The 14346-nt window shown below is 40.5% G+C and overlaps 2 protein-coding genes across 4 annotated transcripts in view; both read right to left on the bottom strand.

The window, feature by feature from the left end:
* The window catches only part of ADSS1 (adenylosuccinate synthase 1), a 229782-nt gene that overhangs the window by 69104 nt on the left and 146332 nt on the right, over positions 1-14346 (bottom strand). The window lies entirely within an intron of this gene.
* The window catches only part of INF2 (inverted formin 2), an 81515-nt gene continuing 76133 nt past the window's right edge, over positions 8965-14346 (bottom strand). For all 3 annotated transcript variants that reach the window (XM_073349798.1, XM_073349799.1, XM_073349801.1), the window contains one exon: positions 8965-13117. Coding sequence is in view for 1 of the 3 variants with exons in the window: in XM_073349801.1 (XP_073205902.1) it covers positions 13089-13117 (29 nt within the window). In the remaining 2 variants the exon portion in view is untranslated. The remainder of the gene's footprint in view (positions 13118-14346) is intronic.

The raw sequence follows: 14346 nt of genomic DNA, 5'->3' as shown, positions 1-14346 counted from the left end.
ACTTAATTAGGAAGCTTTTTTTTTTCAGAGAACTGTTTTAAGTGATTACTGTAGGATTCTTATACAAGTAGAGCTACTTTTTTAAAAAAAACTGTTTAAATATGAATATAAATTATGTACACTTATAGTTAATATTCTTTGAATGATAAAGGGGTTTATAACAAAGTTCCACCATAGATTATACTTTAAGAACCTCTAGAGAAATCCATGCTGTTAGACAGTTTAAGAGTTTAGTATTATCATTTAAAGGGCACTTTAGCTTGCATTGCAGTTAGTGTCCAAATGAGCCCATGGGAATATTTAAAGAAAAGCTGCACAAGAAGATTCTTACTATTAGAATATCTGCATCTTTACATACAAAATCCACTATCTTCGAGCATTTAAGAGGAACCCTCATATCATTCTAATTAAATCATCTTAGCTATACCTTAATAAACAGAGCAAGGACTGGCTTGCTATAGAAACCTGTGAAAATGAACCAATTATCTCATGGAATGCAGGTGGCTAGCTAAGGAATGGTTTCAGAAAAACAGCCGTGTTAGTCTGTATTTGCAAAAAGAAAAGGAGTACTTGTGGCACCTTAGAGACTAACCAATTTATTTAAGCATAAGCTTTCGTGAGCTACAGCTCACTTCATCGGATGCATACTGTGGAAAATACAGAAGACGTTTTTATACACACAAACCATGAAAAAATGGGTGATTATCACTACAAAAGGTTTTCTCTCCCCCCACCCCACTCTCCTGCTGGTAATAGCTTATGTAACGTGATCACTCTCCTTATGTGTATGATAATCAAGGTGTGCCATTTCCAGCACAAATCCAGGGTTTAACAAGAACGTCTGGGGGGGAGGGGTAGGAAAAAACAAGGGGAAATAGGTTACCTTGCATAATGACTTAGCCACTCCCAGTCTCTATTCAAGCCTAAGTTAATTGAATCCAATTTGCAAATGAATTCCAATTCAGCAGTCTCTCACTGGAGTCTGGATTTGAAGTTTTTCTGTTGTAATATCACAACTTTCATGTCTGTAATCACGTGACCAGAGAGATTGAAGTGTTCTCCGACTGGTTTATGAATGTTATAATTCTTGACATCTGATTTGTGTCCATTTATTCTTTTACGCAGAGACTGTCCAGTTTGACCAATGTACATGGCAGAGGGGCATTGCTGGCACATGATGGCATATATCACATTGGTAGATGTGCAGGTGAACGAGCCTCTGATAGTGTGGCTGATGTTATTAGGCCCTGTGATGGTGTCCCCTGAATAGATAGGTGGGCAACGGGCTTTGTTGCAAGGCTAGGTTCCTGGGTTAGTGGTTCTGTTGTGTGGTATGTGGTTGCTGGTGAGTATTTGCTTCAGGTTGGGGGGCTGTCTGTAGGCAAGGACTGGCCTGTCTCCCAAGATTTGTGAGAGTGTTGGGTCATCCTTCAGGATAGGTTGTAGATCCTTGATAATGCGTTGGAGGGGTTTTAGTTGGGGACTGAAGGTGACGGCTAGCGGTGTTCTGTACAACACACACTTTGCTTCTCTACAAAAGAAAAAGGACACTAAACTTTCTAAACTACTACATGCCACAAGGGGCCACAGCAATGGTTCCCTCAACCCACCGAGCAATATTGTTAACCTATCCAACTATACTCTTAGCCCAGCAGAAGCAGCTGTCCTTTCTCGGGGCCTCTCCTTCTGCCCCTCCACCTCCACGAACATGATACAGTTCTGTGGTAACCTAGAATCCTATTTTCGACGTCTCCGACTCAAGGAATATTTCCAACACACCTCTGAACAACATACTAATCCACAGAGACGTCCCTACCAACACTACAAAAAGAAGGATTCTAGGTGGACTCCTCCTGAAGGTCGAGACAGCAGACTGGACTTCTACATAGAGTGCTTCCGCCGACATGCACGGGCTGAAATTGTGGAAAAGCAGCATCACTTGCCCCACAACCTCAGCCGTGCAGAACACAATGCCATCCACAGCCTCAGAAACAACTCTGACATCATAATCAAAAAGGCTGACAAAAGAGGTGCTGTTGTCATCATGAATAGGTCAGAATATGAACAAGAGGCTGCTCAGCAGCTCTCCAACACCACTTTCTACAAGCCACTACCCTCTGATCCCACTGAGAGTTACCAAAAGAAACTACAGCAGTTGCTCAAGAAACTCCCTGAAAAAGCACAAGATCAAATCCGCACAGACACACCCCTGGAACCCCGACCTGGGATTTTCTATCTACTACCCAAGATCCATTAACCTGGAAATCCTGGGAGCCCCATCATCTCAGGCATTGGCACCATGACAGCAGGATTGTCTGGTTATGTAGACTCCCTCCTCAGGCCCTATGCTACCAGCACTCCTAGCTACCTTCGAGACACCACTGACTTTCTGAGGAAACTACAATCCATCGGTGATCTTCCTGATAACACCATCCTGGCCACTATGGATGTAGAAGCCCTCTACACCAACATTACACACAAAGATGGACTACAAGCCATCAAGAACACTATCCCCGATAATGTCACGGCTAACCTGGTGGCTGAACTTTGTGACTTTGTCTTTACCCATAACTATTTTACATTTGGGGACAATGTATACCTTCAAATCAGCGGCACTGCTATGGGTACCCGCATGGCCCCACAGTATGCCAACATTTTTATGGCTGACTTAGAACAATGCTTCCTCAGCTCTTGTCCCCTAACACCCCTACTCTACTTGCGCTATATTGATGATATCTTCATCATCTGGACCCATGGAAAAGAAACTCTTGAGGAATTCCACCATGATTTCAACAATTTCCATCCCACCATCAACCTCAGCCTGGTCCAGTCCACACAAGAGATCCACTTCCTGGACACTACAGTGCTAATAAACGATGGTCACATAAACACCACCCTATACCGGAAACCCACTGACCGCTACTCCTACCTACATGCCTCCAGCTTTCACCCTGACCACACCACACGATCCATTGTCTACAGCCAAGCTCTGCAATACAACCTCATTTGCTCCAACCTCTCAAACAGAGACAAACACCTACAAGATCTCTATCAAGCATTCTTACAACTACAATACCCACCTGCAGAAGTGAAGAAACAGATTGATTGAGCCAGAAGAGTTCCAGGAAGTCACCTACTACAGGACAGGCCTAACAAAGAAAATAACAGAACGCCACTAGCCGTCACCTTCAGCCCCCAACTAAAACCCCTCCAACACATTATCAAGGATCTACAACCTATCCTGAAGGATGACCCAACACGCTCACAAATCTTGGGAGACAGGCCAGTCCTTGCCTACAGACAGCCCCCCAACCTGAAGCGAATACTCACCAGCAACCACATACCACACAACAGAACCACTAACCCAGGAACCTATCCTTGCAACAAAGCCCGTTGCCAACTGTGCCCACCTATCTATTCAGGGGACACCATCACAGGGCCTAATAACATCAGCCACACTATCAGAGGCTCGTTCACCTGCACATCTACCAATGTGATATATGCCATCATGTGCCAGCAATGCCCCTCTGCCATGTACATTGGTCAAACTGGACAGTCTCTACGTAAAAGAATAAATGGACACAAATCAGATGTCAAGAATTATAACATTCATAAACCAGTCGGAGAACACTTCAATCTCTCTGGTCACGCGATTACAGACATGAAAGTTGCGATATTACAACAGAAAAACTTTAAATCCAGACTCCAGTGAGAGACTGCTGAATTGGGAATTCATTTGCAAATTGGATACAATTAACTTAGGCTTGAATAGAGACTGGGAGTGGCTAAGTCATTATGCAAGGTAACCTATTTCCCCTTGTCCCCCCCCCACCCCCCCAGACATTCTTGTTAAACCCTGGATTTGTGCTGGAAATGGCCCACCTTGATTATTGTACACATTGTAAGGAGAGCGATCACTTTAGATAAGCTATTACCAACAGGAGAGTGGGTTTTTGTGGGGGGAGAAAACCTGGATTTGTGCTGGAAATGGCCCACCTTGATTAGCATACACATTGTAAGGAGAGTGATCACTTTACATAAGCTATTACCAGCAGGAGAGTGGGGTGGGGGGAGAGAAAACCTTTTGTAGTGATAATCACCCATTTTTTCATGGTTTGTGTGTATAAAAACGTCTTCTGTATTTTCCACAGTATGCATCCGATGAAGTGAGCTGTAGCTCACGAAAGCTTATGCTCAAATAAATTGGTTAGTAGCTAAGGAATAGCAATTATATTAGCATGCATAGAGGCAAGGAGCCAGAGCTTGACTGAAATAGGATATCCTAACTGAGATAATCCAGTTAAAGTAAATTTACCTACAACTGCCAATATCATGGCTATTTCTTTTCAATGCGCTGCTAAATTAACCTAATCCTAGGAGAGTTACTGATGTCTGTATGACAGAATGCAAGCTGTGTATCTCTTTCACATACATCTATTTTACCAATGGATTGAAAACATGTGATGTAGAAGCACACAATTTCCCCAAGTTAGAATTTAAATTCTTACTTTTTAAAAGGTTAGTTTTTTTTAAAAAGTTTGTTTTACCTCTAACTTCTGAGAGTCTTTGCACAGCTCAGTTTTCAGTTCCTAGAGTTGTTGAAGATAGGTAGCTACATAATCATGTCAGACCTCATTATCTGTAGTGGATATTTGAGAGCCCATTCATCTGCTGAATAGAGACACTTCAAAAACCTGACATTTCCTTTTTTGCAGACATACTAGCTCAGAAGCTTTATCTTAAAAGCTGATTTGAAAGTAAAGTGAATCCAAATGTATTAGTTTTAAATGTGAAATATATAACTATTGTAGGACTTAAATCAGTTATTCTGGAAATGCAATAAAATGACTTGTTCATTAAGTAAATAGAAGCCAACTAAATATAAATATAAGATATATAAATAAACCAGACAGGAAGCTAATCAATCGCATATATAGCCGGTTTCCAATCATTGGAGAGTACATACTTCTGATTGTCTCACAATGAGCAACATTGTTACAATAGGTATTTAGTATTTTGCTTGTCTCAAGGATTTGGTAAAGCGATGTTAATTTTTCACAATGATTTAATTTAATGATTTCACAATTTTTTTGTCTTCCCATTCTTGTTTGAGATCTTTATAAAGATGTTCAAGAAAACCTTAAACACAGTTTTAAATGAAATCAGGGATCTTAATTCCTATCCAATAAGCAAACTATTTAACATCCTACCTTCAAGAGTCTTTTCTCTCAACAATGTCAGGAAAAGTTATATGGTCTTCAAGGATTCACTAGGCTCTGGTTTTGGAGAGGTTTTAAAGAGACAGCAGCAACTTTAAAGTTACACTTCCATTTGTGACTGTGCGCACATTATTATTGTTAGAACAATAAATTTGTATTAAGACACCAAAACAAGAGGAGCTGTGAATGGTGTTGTTTATTACCAATATTTTAAGTTACTCACCTATTTCTGATTTAGTTATCATAATGTCTAGGTTTTATGGGAGAAACTTGGAACAAGAAAAGGAGACAGAGGTAATGCTAACTTTTAGCATATCTGCTGTAATATTGTCTTTCCTTTTGTTGAGTGCTGCCTGTCTATAAGAGCCCTAATAAATTCAAGGTAATTGCTCATGATATACAGGCATTCAAGTTCTATTCTATACCATGTGTGAGCGATCATTCTTTGCTTCTCTGTTATATCAGCGCTGGATTAAATTAGAATCCATATTTAAAAACAAGTTTTTTTTTCCTTAAGGTCTGCCAGCTTTTCCATGATAATCCTGTTTTTTTTGTTAGTTTATTAATTAGCTATTTTAAAACCATTTCCTGTGGGAAACCTGCCTTGGCAAATATGCATGACCCTAATCCAGAATTATCACAGAGCTACTGTGTGCTGTAGAGTGTGAAAGATAAATCAAGAGTAGCACGTACATAATTCTGGGAGACCTGTCATATACCAATAAGGTAGCCTTGATACTGTGCACATTCATAAAGAACACTACAGTACTTAATGCTTGTGACAAAGAAGATTCTTCAGTAACTTCATTGGGGACTGTATGGCTCAGGGGCTTAGTGACAGATTGTAAACACTTCAATTTCTAGGATGGTTGCTGGACTCCAGACAGGTAGCGACTGAAGAGATTTACTATGTGTTTGCTATCGTGTGGCATATGTGAAAGGAATTTATGGTCTTTGTCCAGATCTCTGTGGACAGCCATACATGTCACAAAACCAGGCCTCTGTTATGCAGGAGGTCAGGCTTGATGATCATAATGACCCCTTATGACCTCACAATTTATTGAAAACCCACAATTCCAATTGGCACTCCCTGACACCCATGTTTGCAGAGAGGCCAAGGACCAAATATACATAAACTACCCTCTCGCCTTTATAAGTGTTAGGGTTGCTACAGCATGTCCATGAGATGGTTGGGAAAAACTTGAACCACTTGTACCTATGCTGTAGTTGCCTTGTGGATAGCAGAAGCCTTTATCTCCAGAGCTGGCTGCGTGGCAACTTCCACAAGAAATGCGCTCACTGAACATGGTAAAAACCCCACAACTTTTCATCCTTCCTCCTTTTCATTGGGTGTTACGTTCCTGTTGACTATTTTCAGGATTAAAGTACCTTCTTCAAAGGGCCTCTGGACTTGTGACAGCTACCAACTTTTCTGCAGCTCCTGCATCTGGTGCTAGTCATGTAAGTGGCAATACAAGTAGGGGAAAAGACACTGATGGAGTCCATTGGCCCTGTACAGAGTGTGGTACAATGAGTTTGCATAGTGAGTGCGGTCTCTGTCCTGCAAGGTACTGAGGCCCAGATCCTCAAAGGTATTTAGGGTCTTAACTTCCACTGATTTTACCCTAACCCAAAATTGTCAGAGAGGTACTGTATAACTGTGCACAATGCATCAAAGGGACACACTGATTTCAGTGGAAGTTAGGAGCTAAAATATCTAAATTGAGGATCAGGGCCTGAGTATCCAGTGATTTCAGGGGAGTGGGTCTAGCCTTATGTCTCAAAGTAAATCTGTGGGATCTGGAAAGAATGTAGCTAGAAGAACTGTAGATTCCCTTCATTATTCTTCTTGTCTCTGTGTGTGTGTGTGTGTATATGTGTTCATTCGTCACTATGGCAAAAGACTACCTAGTTCAGCTGTATTCATGATTTTCATTTTGTAATCATTCTATCGGACTTCTTAAATTGCCTTATCCTGTAGGTAAGCCCTAACCCACTCAAATCAGGCTACATTCCGAAATAAGTGTTTGACCTCTTTGAATGCTAAATAACTGCAAAGGGTTCTGCAAAAAGAAAAGAGGACTTGTGGCACCTTAGAGACTAACAAATTTATTTGAGCCTAAGCTTTTGTGAGCTACAGCGATGAAGTGAGCTGTAGCTCATGAAAGCTTATGCTCAAATAAATTTGTTAGTCTCTAAGGTGCCACAAGTACTCCTTTTCTTTTTGTGGATACAGACTAACATGGCTGCTACTCTGAAACCTGTAAAGGGTTCTCTTTGCCCAGAACTGGCTAAACCAGCCTTAATCAGTATGTAGGTGTTGTCAGCAAAAGATACCAAACTTCCAAGAGATACTGGTAAATATAGATAGCCATCCAACCAAGGGGGCTTAATAACTGTATTCAAACCAATTCAGTAGGGACTGACTGGATTATTATGGATGCCACGTAAGGGAAACAACAGTTCTCCCCTTCCCCCAATGTCTCCAAGTCCTGCAGGAGAAAATCTTCTCAGAACAGGTTTTGATGTATATCCTGGCTTGTCCTAGAAAATGAAACCTTGTCAGCCAGTGGTCCATCCTGGCTCTCCTCATCTGGGAGTGTATACAGGCCAAACTGTTCTGATAACTCTATAGGAAGCGTGTTTGAAATGAGAGAGCAACAGCTTGAAAACTTTTCTTTCAGTGGCATCAACCTGGTTGTCAATATGCCTCACTTTAGCATCTGGTTTAGTTCACTGTGGAGAAATCCTTTCAAGTCTACTCTAATTCCTGAAAGGCAATTGATCTAGCTTTGGGGTTACTGCTCCCCCCAGAGGCGGTAGTTTCCTGGCTCACTGTGGAGTTTTTCTCTCTTGTGGTTCAGCAAGGCAGCACTCGCCAAATGTTCAGTAGAATCCTGACACATGGTGTGCAAAGTTTTATCACCATCATAGCATTATTACATATTTTCTACTGGTTTTAAGCCCTGAGTGTCTGAGGTTGTCTCTTTGCAGGCTTTGGTCAATAAGTTCTCTAAGCCAGTTGAATTTTAAAGACGATGAGCTTTTGCCCACTTGGGCCCTAAGGCAGTGGCATCGTTAGGGAGTTTTGCTCTATTCTGTCTGGCTCTGCATGATGCAGTTTTACCCGCATTTTTACACAAGATTTTCATGGCAAACACTGTAAGGATTTAAGAGCCTACTGTGAGTTAGTTTGTGTACTAGTACTGATCAAAGTGTGTGTGAGTGTGTAATATATATGGATAGTGTGTGTGTGTGTGTGTATACACACCCACACACATGTATAATCACTCTCTATAGCTAGATATATCATGCACTATTATATACAGCTATGTGTGTATATAATTCTTTCATGTGCTGATCTGCTTGCAGAACGTTACAAGTGCTCGTCTTTGTTGGTCTTTAAACTCTGGTACCTTGTCTAGACCAGGAAAATTAGTACCCACTTTTTAACAAAAGTAGAGCTGCATTGTTGCTCCCGAAAGTGTAATCGCATACTATGGCAGGCTGTCATCACACACTTGTAAAAACACAAGAGCCCTATCTGTACTACAGCCTCCATTTTTACAACCCCTCATGAGAAATTACAGGTCCCAGTTTTCCACATAGTAGTCAAGGCTCTAGACGGGACCAAACCATTTTTCACACCGTTACACAAAGCGTGACTGAGAGTGGGTGGAACACAGAATACTCCATGACTGAGTTTGTTTTTTGATGAATTATTACCCAATAAAAAAAGGCAAGATTTCATATAGTGCTGATTTATTATTGGTAAGCTCTATATTGCACTCCAAATAGAGTACTGTGTACAGAAAACCAATCCTTTACATACAGAAACCCAGAAATGTTAACTGTAGAACTAGGCTTTACATTTAGAGGGGATGAAAATTGGTTAACTTTTACATTTATTGTAAATTTCCTTTGGTGCTTCTCTAATCTTCTCTCCCAAATAGCACATAACAAGTGAATCAAATAATGAAGAGACCATGGCAGACAGGTATTTACATAACTTTTGTACACAAAAGCCATTCTAGCCCCATTCTACACACAACTCCCGTTGACATTGTACTGAATGTGGAAATTGTTAGCACCATCTGTAGGTCAAAAACTATTGTAAATTCATAGACAAGGTCAGTATGAGAGAAAATAACTATGTGACAATTGTTACTATGTGTATGCCATCAACAGTGTGCTTAGGTGTTTTATAGCCAAGTAGGAGACAAAGTCCAAAGAGCTTGCAATGTAAGGCGCTCATCGGGCAAAGATCGACACACATGCTTAACTTGACATATGAGAAGTCCTGCTGACTTCTGTGGCGTCTACTCAAGTGCATAAAGTTAAGCATGTGCATATGGATTGCAGGATGAAGGCTTCAGGCGCTGTACAGATGTGGGAGGAGGGTGGAAAAGGAATGCAACTGAAATGTGAAATGTACTATTAGTTTCACAATTTGATTTATTTTCTGTTTCTTTTCACTGCGGGAAGGACTGAGATTCTCTGGGATAAAACTGTGTTAAATAAGTGATTCCGGTAGGAATATTTATTTGGTAACAATGTAATATGTTAACTTTATAATTATAATCCCCATAACCATATCTGTAACCATACAAAATAGAGTGGAATCCTCCCCCTCAAAAACAGGAAAGTTGTGAATTCATCTTTTCCATTTTTTTAAATTCTAAATTTTAAAAAATTTCTTCAAAATGTTGAAATGAAGAAGAAAAAACCCCTACCTCTCATGCAAGGACCTTGAAAAAAAAAAAGGTGTTTGAATTTATTTATACCATAGATTAATCATGCAGATGCTGCTTAATGCTAAATGAACATGGACAGTTAACCTGATTCCTAGAAGCTTGTGGCTTTCACAGGCTTGCTTGTTTAATGCACTCTAATTTGTTTGTTTGCTGTAATTTTACTAAAATACTTGAAGGAAAAGTGAATTTCTTTCTGGTGGCCAAATTAACTGCTCTGCTGGCATAAGTGGATGCAACTCCATTGAAACAAATTAGAAGGGCCTTGCTTACACCAGCACTGAATTTGGCCCTGATGTGACTACTAAGAAATCATGAGGACTACTTAGCTCTTTTGGGAGAAAATCAATGGGAGCTTCTCGCAAAGATCACAGGTAAAATACTACCCAAAATTGCACATCCCACTCAGACAGCCTTCCTCTTCCCACCCTGTCGCAGTCACCTGTATTCTTGCTAAATTATTCCTGTGACAAAATTGAAACTGCTCTGTCATGATTTATGAACAGTGAGTGTTGACCTGGCTTTTGGGATGTTTATTGTGTGAATATATTGGTTTAGTTTAGTAGGTGGCTATAAAGAAAACAAGCAGGAAGGGAAGAAGCATGGCTCAGGAGTGTTGTTCAGTGGGCAATGCTCATACTCTTATAGCATCAATATTTTACCTCCTCCCAAGCCAACCTCCAAAACTAGTTTTTTCCAAAGACAAAGCCCAAGAATGTGAGAACAAAGCAACTCTGACAGTTTAGGGAGGGGTGCTCTCTGAGGAGACGAGTCATTGTTTGGGGGAACCAGACTAAGATGCAGGCGTTGGATGGACTGTCTGAAGAAATTAGGGCTGACTAGGTGACCCTGAGGGGATGGTAAGCCTTTGGGTAAGATGGACAAGTGTGGACTGTTTGTTGTCCTAAAATGCTTTTTATCTGCATGCTTTGTTACTATACATAGAATGAACAATATTCCATTTTCACTAAGGCAGTTTTGTCACTAGACACCATTGGCCACAGGCTCCTGAAGGGAAGAACCATAAGTGCGGAACCCAGTCAACCTGCTGGGTACTGAAGCCCAGGTACCAGTCTGAGTGGGAGAACTGTAGATTTCCAGCCTGGGATAGGTAAAGACACGAGGCCTGACACTTGAGGGCATGCATTCAGAAAGACCAAAAAGGGGACAGAGTGCAGCTAGCCCTCCAGCCATGACCATTACAAGGGTGATTGACCCCTAAGCTCTTGTGTATAGATTGTGTGTGTATGTGTGTTTTCTCATTACGAAGGGTCCCATTCATTGCTGACAGTGCAGCTCCACTGAAGTTAATGAACCTCTACATGTTTACGCCAGTGGTGAACACGATTTCAAATGCAGCTTTGCTACACTGCTACAGAAGATTTCCGCAGCCGAATCTGATAAAGGTAGCGGTCCATTCTAAACTGGTAATTGCTGTAGTTAACCAATTTTCACTACACTCCAAGCAAAGTTTTTAGTTAAAGGTAGCCCCTGTTTTAATTCTGAACTTCAATAGTAAATGACCCTTGATCCACTCTAAATAAGCAGTGCAAAATCGGTTTAACCTGAAGACTATTATATATGCTCAGCAAGTTATTGTATATAGGCATGATTGCTAAAAGTAATGATTTTCCACACAGTTCCCACTGCAATCTAATACTGCAATACAGATTGAACAAACATATAGAATTTTAAATTGACAGCTATGTACAAAATTACATGGTACAAGGTTATTATAAAACATAATTCAGAAATAAAACTCTGATTTCTTAACACAAAATACTGCAGGTTCCCAGTTTTAAAGCACAAATTGCATAACTATCTTTTAAACTGAAACAGACTCTAAACATTCTGTAGTTTGAGTCCAAATGCCTTTGAGTGCATGCAGCAGCCAATGAATATTCAGAACCAGAGATTTGCAAAATAACATTAGTTTAAAATATTTTGAATGGATCCCCCTAGAAAAATCTCTTCCTGTTTCTTTAACAAAATAGATACTCTAGGCCCCAGACCTGCAAAGACTCATGCATGTGTCTAACTTTATGCACATCAGAAATTCCACTGAACTCCATAGGACTATTCATGTGCCTAAAGTTAACGTGTGTTTAAGTCTTTGCAGGATCCAGGCCTTAGGACTTGTGTATATGGAGAGTTAGTGTGCAGCAAGCTGGAGTGTAGTGCCCCACCCTGTCACATGCACTAACAGGCAGTGTGGACCCTCTGAATGCCCACTCGAAGTTCTGTAGTGTGCCTTGATCTACTCCCATTTGAAATAGGTAGAATACTGCCCCAAACTGAAACTGGAGTAGATCAAAGTGCAACGTAAAACTTCTAGTGTGTGGTACCAGGGCCCACATGACCAGTTAGTTCGCAGCAGGCCAGTGCATTGTACATTTGAACTCCAACTTGACGCGAACTAACTCTCCATATAGACAAGTCCTTAGTGTTCAAACAGCCAGCTGTTCACTACAATACATTTTCCTTTAATAGATATCCCCTGTCTAAAATGATAGCAAGGGAAAGTATGTTCATCTGAATTGGGTCTTTTATTTGGTCCAACATCAGTTCCAACTGCTGGTACGGCACTAGAATGGGAAGTAACAGATTTCCAATCAGATGCTGATGACAGTGCCTACATTTACCCATAATTCAGTTTTGGAGGCACTGCTGTCTCTAAAATGACTCATGGGGTAAAATGCTGCAGTCATTACCCAGGCCATGCCCTCATTGTCTTCAGTAAGAGTTTGGCCTAGGAAGGGACTGCAGGATTTGACCCCAAGTGAAGTTTATCAGTGGCCTACTCCTATCAGCTCTCGACACATGGAACTCCCATCAGCTTCCACAGAAGTTCTGGGTATGGAGCATTTTCAGCATCAGACCCTGACAGCATTCACATAAGGCACATTCTGAAGGTGCTTAAGTCTCTTGCATCTGGCGGTTATTTGCTGGATACACAGAATCCCCAAGGAAGGATTAGTGAAAGACCATTTTAGAAGAAACTTTACATCCCAAGATATTACTACAAACATGATCAGTAATGGAATTTCAACACTGTGGAACGTGCTTCCTAGAGCATGGCAGCATTATATGGATTTGTCAGTGTTTCACTGACTCCTTGTTATTTATTCTTCTGCTTTGCTGTGACACCTGTGGGAGAAAACATAAAACAATTACAACAACAAAAATGTTGTGGTCAGGTGTTTGTGTGTGTGTGTGTGTGCGTATCCTGTACATGATGTACTAGTTGGGAAAACTGGTTTTAAATCCATCAAATAAGCCAGGTGCCCCAATGCACTTTAAAAAAAAAAAGAGGAGAGGAAGAAAAAACAAAAAAATGGTAAAACTATTAATGTATGTACTCTATGAAAACTCAATTTCATTCATGCACTGAGATTCTAACTTTATTTGAAGAGTTTAACCATCTTCTTTGTTCTGGATCTGGTCACTGCTAATAATTCAGCACAGTACTTGAAACAATAAATGTCATGTTCTCCATGCTGAATGCTGGAAATACTAGGTTTTCAGCTGTATGCTAGTTTGACACACCAAGCTTATGGACTAATATTGCTTCTTCTGCAGGAGCTGGCAGTTTTGCCATTGACTTGGGCACTGATCTCACAAGTAAATCTGAGGAGACAGACATCCTACTGCCTTCACACAGAGCTGCACGCAGGCATAGGGTTCTTCTAGCACAGAGTAACTTGCATAAATGGGGTTGTAAATGGAGTACAGTGGGGTCTTTAGTTTTAGCATAGTGGTGGTGAAAGATATTCAGCATGGACTTAACTGAATCTTCCCAGTGTGTCAATTTCCAGAAAGAAAACACCAAAATTCCAGTGTCGAGGAATTCTACTTTTGCACAGACTTATTCAGGTGAGTAGTACCATTGAAGACAATGAGGTTACTCATGTGAGTTAGGCACTTCAGGAAGTGTTTGCAGGATTGGAGCCTTAATCTGTAAATGTTAAGGTGCTTTCTAGCTCATTGACCAAACAAAACCTCCTCCAGATCTCATGAATATTTTACAGATATGGACACCATGACTAAAGATATACACACTCACAAGAGTGAATAATTAGATTATAGTGGCAGATGAGAAAATTTAAGACCATAAGAAGCACTGAATCTGTTGTAGAAGATAACATGGGTTGTTATCCCCCTAGAATTAGAAAACAAAAATGACCCAACATGAAAGTTATCCTAATTTATTTTTTTTTAAGACTGAAGAAATACAGTCCTTTTGGAAAAAAGAGCAGGTCAAGGTGTATATGTAACAGATAATATATAGGTTTCAGAGAAGCAACCGTGTTAGTCTGTATTCGCAAAAAGAAAAGGAGGGACTTGTGGCACCTTAGAGACTAACCAATTTATTTGAG

The sequence above is a fragment of the Lepidochelys kempii genome, chromosome 6 (genome assembly GCF_965140265.1).
Source record: "Lepidochelys kempii isolate rLepKem1 chromosome 6, rLepKem1.hap2, whole genome shotgun sequence".
NCBI lineage: Eukaryota > Metazoa > Chordata > Testudines > Cheloniidae > Lepidochelys > Lepidochelys kempii.
This window is presented reverse-complemented; position numbering and strand designations above follow the sequence as displayed.